Source organism: Prionailurus viverrinus, chromosome D2, assembly GCF_022837055.1.
Source record: "Prionailurus viverrinus isolate Anna chromosome D2, UM_Priviv_1.0, whole genome shotgun sequence".
NCBI lineage: Eukaryota > Metazoa > Chordata > Mammalia > Carnivora > Felidae > Prionailurus > Prionailurus viverrinus.
Genome location: NC_062571.1, coordinates 24,055,908 through 24,063,226, shown reverse-complemented (window position 1 = coordinate 24,063,226; position 7,319 = coordinate 24,055,908). Strand labels below are relative to the sequence as shown.

The 7,319-nt window shown below is 36.9% G+C and overlaps 1 protein-coding gene across 5 annotated transcripts in view; it reads right to left on the bottom strand.

Annotated features, from left to right (window-relative positions):
- Positions 1-262: 262 nt before the first annotated feature.
- CABCOCO1 (ciliary associated calcium binding coiled-coil 1) overlaps positions 263-7,319 on the bottom strand; it is a 119,459-nt gene continuing 112,402 nt past the window's right edge. For all 5 annotated transcript variants that reach the window (XM_047826007.1, XM_047826006.1, XM_047826008.1 and 2 more), the window contains 3 exons: positions 6,397-6,519; positions 5,831-5,971; positions 263-650 (listed from right to left, as the gene is read on the bottom strand). In XM_047826007.1, the coding sequence (XP_047681963.1) occupies positions 576-650; positions 5,831-5,971; positions 6,397-6,519 (339 nt within the window). In that variant the 3' untranslated portion in view covers positions 263-575. The remainder of the gene's footprint in view (positions 651-5,830; positions 5,972-6,396; positions 6,520-7,319) is intronic.

Here is a 7,319-nt window from a genome sequence, read left to right as displayed (position 1 = left end):
TAAATTAAAGTGTTTCAAACTGCATTATATAATTTCAGAAAATTGGTTTCACACTGAAACGTTTAAATAAGAAAACCAAGCGATTTAAGGGGAAAAAAAACCCATAGTATATGCATTTTAATTGCTATTGTTTAGCAAGTTTTATCCTTGGCCATGTGGTTATCTGTTCACAGGGCTCCAGTAATGTGGCAGTTCATTGGGTCAATATGGATAAAATTATTATTATTTTTCCTTATTTAAAAAAAGCAGGCTTCATTCTCCCTGAAGATGAATAGCATTTATTAGTCAAAATGTCAAAGGAGTATCGTAATTGTATTTTTATATATAATTCTCCAAACTCTTGTATACAGAATGTTCTTATTACACTTAGTGCAATAAACTCAGAGGCTGTTATGGGACAGGAGATAGCAAAATGGGGGCCAATACTTTTCTAATTACTTAGGATAATAAAAAGTGGGGCTTGGTTTCCCTCTCCCAACGAAAGGAAGGATATCTGCTGCTCTGGAGAGTCTATTATTCTGGCTGGTTTTATTTGTTTCTCTGAAGTTTAGCATCACTCTCCTTGCACTAAGTCCTCAGGCCTTTTTCAGTTTTTCTATTCGTGCATTGAAGGCCTCTTCCTGTATTTGCAGCTTTTCGTTTATCTCGGTCTGTGAAGACAATCATAAAAAAGTGGTTATGATGAAGCTATCTTTTGCTGCACATTGTCTTTGCGGTTTTGACATACTATAGTGCCTAAAGACAGACATTATCCCTCACACACCTTCCTGTTTTGCAGACAGAGCCGTGTTTCGGCCTGTAGTGATGTGATAACACTCTATCATATTTCTCCGCACACTCCCCATGTATAGCGTGGCTGCTGCGAACAGGAAGTGGTATTTGGACAGCCATTTTTCACACAGCCTCTTGTTGGCAGATAGGCTAATTTATCTGTATTTTCAGACAGACTTTACCAATAAGCACCGAATCAGAATAACTGCTCTGGCCTCAGTTAATGCGCTCTTGTTGGTACCCCCACCCCTGTTCAATGATGTTTTTGTCTCCTGTGTAATACATTCTAAATGGGATCCCGGAAAGCCTCTGTTGTGGTATAACAACTCAAATAATCTCACAATTAGAACAATTCTGATAATTAAGAATATTCATCATACATTATAACTCTTGGAATTATGCCACTTTGTGGTATAGTTTTGGTATAAAAAAGTAAAGCGATTGCTGACAGGTTTTAGTGTTTGCTGCAGCTGTGATAGCATTTAGCCTCTGGCAGTGATATTCTGTGGGCTGACATTGCTACCTGCACAATTCCAGAAATCCTTTTACATTATCTGAACATTAGTAGTCCCGGAAATGTCTTCCCTTTTTCATGATAGATAATAAAATTAGGTATAGAGAAACCAGTGGTAAGCAATGTGGTAAATCTAGTGTTTTGTTTAGGGGATTTTAAAAATGTTTATGCATGTATGAGGAGTAGTTTCTACACATAAGTACTAATAAGCAATTCGAAGTTTAGAATGTGAACATCTGCAATGTAATTTGATGTCCTCAGGGTAACTGTATTTTGAGAAAACATCTATTATTTCAATTTTTACAGAATAAATTTAAAAAATCAAATACTGTTTTGGTCCACATATAAATTTTCATTCTTATTTATTTATTTATTTATTTATAAGTGTAACCATAACAGGTAGTTTCGAAATGTATACCCTGGTTACCTTACCTGATGAGATTTTGTTTCACCTTCACTGGTAAGAATCAGTATTTCTGAGAAGATGGCATTGGTGTCAACAATTCTGGATCCTCATGAAAGTATCCTTCTTCTTTGGTTCAAGTTTTATCAAGCCCTACAAGTTTTATCAAACTCTGGCCTCTGGTTTCCCATTGTATTCGTTTTTTGTTTCCTGGTGTTTAGGTGGAGGAGGCAAGGAAGAATGAACTTGGTTCTCAGGGTTACAAAGGAACTCTGTCATTGTTTAGGAGTCACTGATCCCCTTGGGCATGATTTTGGTAGATCTGGAAAGAGCACTGGTCTAGGAGCTGGAGACCAAGGGATTAATTTAGTTACATAATCTTGGACAAGTCACTTGGCTACCTTGGGTATTAGTTTTTACCTGAAAAATTAAGTGATTGATAATTAAGTATGTTAACATTACATGCTAATTTTTAAATTCTTAATTCCAACTCTTGATTTTGTGATATATTCACCAGTGTTATATTTCATTAGTATGACTTTGTGAATTTTTAAAAATTTTTTTAGAGAGAGCGATCGAATGCAACTGGGGGAGAGGGGCAGAGGGAAAGAGAAAGAATCCTAAGCAGGAGCCCGATGCGGGGCTGAATCCCTCAACCTTGGGATTATGACCTGAGCCGAAATCAAGAGTCTAACGCTCAACTGACTTACCCAGGGACCCCTTGAGAAATATTTCTAAAATGTGTTACTCTTGTTTCTTTCTGGCATGCAACATATTAGACCATATAGGTTTGAAGAAATAATCTTGTCTCAATTCCAGAGGATTGGGAAGCACTACTCTAACTAAACAGTTAATTCTTTCCACTTTCAATTCATGTGTTCTATGTCCACTAATAATTTCATTTCTTTTGACTACGGATATGTACTAGCATTGATCAGCCTCGGTTTCCCTGTGTCACCAGTGTTTTCACATTAACCTGTAGATCTTTCTGGTATTTCACTGAAACAAAATTCACGGACACAGGTGTGGGCTTTGGGGAGAAGGTTCATGTGGGTAAGATGTGTACCCAGCAGCACAGTGCACTGACAGAGGGGAGCTACGTTTCACAGCTCTGGACTGCGGTGATCAGTACTTCAGTTCAGGCACAACCAGCAGAGCCTGGATGAAAAGACTCCCTGTCTGGTCAAGAATGAGATTGTCAGTCTACCATGTCTCCTTGTTATTCCTCAGAACACTGCTGAACAGATAAGCTGTCCTAAGACCACTAGCAAGTGAAAGTTTCTATTTATTTTAAGGGAAGAATGGAAAATCCATGATCTGGGCTCAACAGCTTCTCAATGACCACTACCTTGTGGTGATGTCAAATTCAGCTTTTCTAACCTGGAAATTCAAATTTACCTAAAAATACCTAATGTCCCAAGATGGCAAACTTCCTTCAAGGTTTTCACATTATTTTACCCTATTGCTTAGACAGGGCCAAGAGCCAACATTTAATGTAAGAATTTAGTGTTAGTATTCATATTTCTCTGAAATGTAATTCTTTAAATATATTAAAGTTTGCTCCATTGGGTATAATTTTTATTATACAACTCAGGGCCAAAATAATTTCATCTTGAATGTATCTTTAAAATTAAAATACCTAAACTATATAAGCTTAAAATGTTTGCTCTCTTCAGTAATAATTTTAATTAACATCTCAGGGCCAAGATAACTTCATTCTTAATAAATCTCTAGAACTATAAAGTGAGTCGATGGGAAAGTAAGTGGATTAATATACAAAATGTAAAGATTCACACTACATTCTCTGAAATTTCTGAGCTATAGAAAGTGGAAAATGCCTGAAACCACATTGGAGAAGGAGCTCTAAAAAAAACTGAACCCAAAACATGAATTTTCTAACTGCCTTTTCCTCTAAAAATCATAATAACAGTATGGCTCTTAAATAAAGGAGGGAAAAATATTGGAAAATTTAAAACATCTTACAAATACTCATTCATTAAATGTTCCCACAGCAATTCAGTGTATTCATACCCTAACCACTTACAGGGGGCTACCTTTGAACAGGCATGCTGCAGTTTTAAGGGCCATTGACGCTGGAAGGCAGGGTTTAGAAGGCGAGAATAACTTACCCATCTAAAACAGGGGAAGACATTTAGGTAGGCAGAGAAATAATTAAACTTGGAACCTGACCAAGACACAAGGGTAAACACTGAAATAGTGCCACACCACGGTAGTATTAAAGTATCCAAAGTAGCTTGGTCATGATATTAGGGGTTATGTGGTTTTTGTGGGTAACACTGGAATTAGAACTAGAATCCAGGTCATAGCTTCCACTTAGGGCCTTTCATCAGTTTCTGACCCTGGAAACTCTGGACAAATGATTTAGTCTTCCTGTGTCTATCATTTTTCAATTTATTTATCAGGGAAGTGCCTGGCTAATTCTCATGTAGTTTATGAGGATTATTAAGCGAAAATACATAAAGGGGTTTGTTATCTTGAGACATTGTGTAAATCCACATCACCAAGCCATTTTATTGAAAAATTGGCAGTAATTGGCCCAGGCTAATGTCCGTGAATACACTGAAAATGGAAATGGTTGTGGCACCTAAAGGATCCGCACCTCCCACCCCTCGTCCACGTTCTTTCTATGTCTAATCACACTGGGATGAACCAGCTAATGAACATCCAGGCCTGGCAAGGTTGGCTTCAGGCCAAAGGGACAATAACACGCACATATAACAATCATACTCTGTTACAGAGGAGTGATATAAATGCTACAAACACTAACAGTAAAAAAAAAAAAAAAGTCAATGAATAGTTAAAAATACACTGCTCACTCCATGGAACATGGCCTCGGTAAAGATGTTTTCAATTTGGGGGCCTGCAAACAATTCTATTACTGTCTAGTAGTTCCTCAGCAATAATTTCAGAGCTGTAGGATGGCAAAGGAGCCCAGGGCCATGATTATACATAAACTATATTTAGATGAAACGTTATCAAATCTATAAAGCAGATATGTTCTGAACTCAGTTTATTTCAACTGCACTCTGCCCTTCCACACAGTAACCAGCTATTACATTCATGGGGTTGTTAACAATAAAGCTTTGTGTGAAACGTGTTCTACCACTATTTCTGGTAAACACTAAACACCCCTTATTAAGCCGAGGACTTTGGCTGATTCTGTTCATATCAAATCATTAAACGTTCACATAAATAGTGCATTAACATTTGATGATTAACAAGTAACAAGGTATGCTTATGCCAAGCTAACTAATCTTTTGCTCTTTCTAAATTAGTTGTTAATACAGTATGCTTTTTATATATAGTCTCATGTTCAGATAACAATTAAATCTTTCCCTGAGATGCATTAATATTTGAAACATGTAGTATATTGTTCTATTGATTCATAGTCATTTCTATAAGAAATTATAAATCTTCTTCAAATTTGCAATTCACTTGGTTAATCATTTTGCCTGGAAAATGATGCAAGCCTTTGTGTTGAGGTAGAAGTGGTTTTTGTCTTGGTTTGCTTTGTTTTCTTGGACAGGAAAAATATCCATGCACAGAGTTGAACTGACAGATACATCATTGACAGTTGCTACCAGGACAGCTGTTCCATCACTATTTCCATGCAGCCTTTGGTGTAAATTGCTTATTAGTGATATGTAAAATGGAACAAAGTATCTGAGAGAAAACCTTTCTCAGAGAGTAACCTCTGGGAGTATCTGAGAGTACCTGAGAGAAAGATTTGAAAACCTCTCGTTAGAAATTTGGTGAGAAGACTTCCTGAAGAATCAGTGTTTACTGTTAGCAATGTACTCCATTTACTCTTGCAGGAGCAATGTTTACAGTATGACAGGCACTAAGTCTTTACCGTGTTATTTTTTCGGTTTCAGTGCCAGATGATTTTGTAAACTGGCAACACACAGCACACTAGGTGCTGTTAGTGAATCTGTTTTGTGATCTTCTGGAATCTCCGATGACTCAACTGAGAATTATGTGGAGATGTTGAACTGAGGTCCTCCATCATTAAGCATCCCTCTTGTTAGCAGAGTGTGGATAATATTTACAGACCTAAGGTGGAGGTTGCCTAATTAACCAATAATAATAAAGTAAGTGAGCACGCTATCAAGGCTGAGTACCTGAATGCCGATTAAAATATCATCTGTGACTTGACCCAGCACTGATTTTATATCTTCAATGGTGAAACCCACTAAAGGATCCGCATCGGAAATGTTGGCTTCTGACTGGAATTCCTCAGGGACTTGTTCTTGATCCAACCCCTGGAATATCAAAAGAGAACAACACTCAAGTGATTTCAGGAGCGTTCAGTGATCTATATGTAACCTCAAGTTCTCTTGGCTACTTTTCTACAAGGAATGATGCCAGTTCGAAGGAGAATTTGATTTGCTATTATCCTGCATTTTCATTATTCATGAGCATCTTGACAGATCAAGTCACGGTGGCAATCAGTGCTTACTCTTAGGAAAGTGGAGGTGGAGACTGGGGAGGCTGGAGAAGGAGAGATTAAAATTGCTAAACCGTTCTCATCTGGCCCATCTGTGAAGCAACCCTAAAAGAAGTATTTGTATTAAGGTAGGAAAAATCAGAGGGGAAAGAAAATGGAAGAGCATTTGCTTTCTTTCCTTCTGCCCTTAGAGAATATAACACTGAGATAAGGTGAATTAGGAGACAAAAGGAAACATACCTTCACTTCTGCATCCAATGTTGGGGGTGGTTCTATGAATGTTGAATAAATGTCAAATGAGATTCCTTCTTCTAGAGGATCTGGGAGGAGACCACCTGAAGGCTTGACAACCTCTATCATTTGCTGGAGGGGAAGAAAAGAACTGTATCATGACAAAGCCTTTGGTGAGTAACCATAGTTTTGGCCAATCCATTAATTTCTCTCTATATATTATAATGAATATATAATATATAATACATAGCATATATTATATAACATATATAATAGGTAATCAAATTAATTAAAAGTATATGAGATTTAATATATAATTATATATAATTAATATAACTACACATATAATATATAATATTTATATTTATAAATATATAATATTTATATATTAAATATATATTTATATAGTTCCAATTCTATTATATTTTAAGTGCTATCTCCTCTGAATTCTTGACACCGCTGCCCTGTTAGTTCTCTATTGCTTTTTGGTCTCTGTATCTCTGTATCTTATAATTAGCATTTTATTCTTCCCACTGTCTTATTCTCTTTCTATACTATGTGGTTAGAACTTTATTTTATACTGCCTTGATCTTTAACTGTTTTATGTGTCAGTGTGTCCTTCCTGCTGCCTACAAGCTCTCTGTAGGAAACCATGTTTTAGATCTTCTGCATGCCTTATCCAGTTCTGGCAGAGGTTGGGTTCTTGAAACACCCAATGACAGCCTAATGGTGATTGATGTTACTCAGCAGAGTGCGGCTGTTCTTGGGGGCAATAACAGAGTGGCCACCAAGAACTTCGTGATGAGGACAATAAAGGCTCTAAAGGTTAATGTATAAAAGCCAGCACACTGTAAATCAGGGGGGATTTGCAAAATCAACCAAAAACACTGGGGACAAGACAAGACTTTACCGTGAGCATTGAATAATTCTAG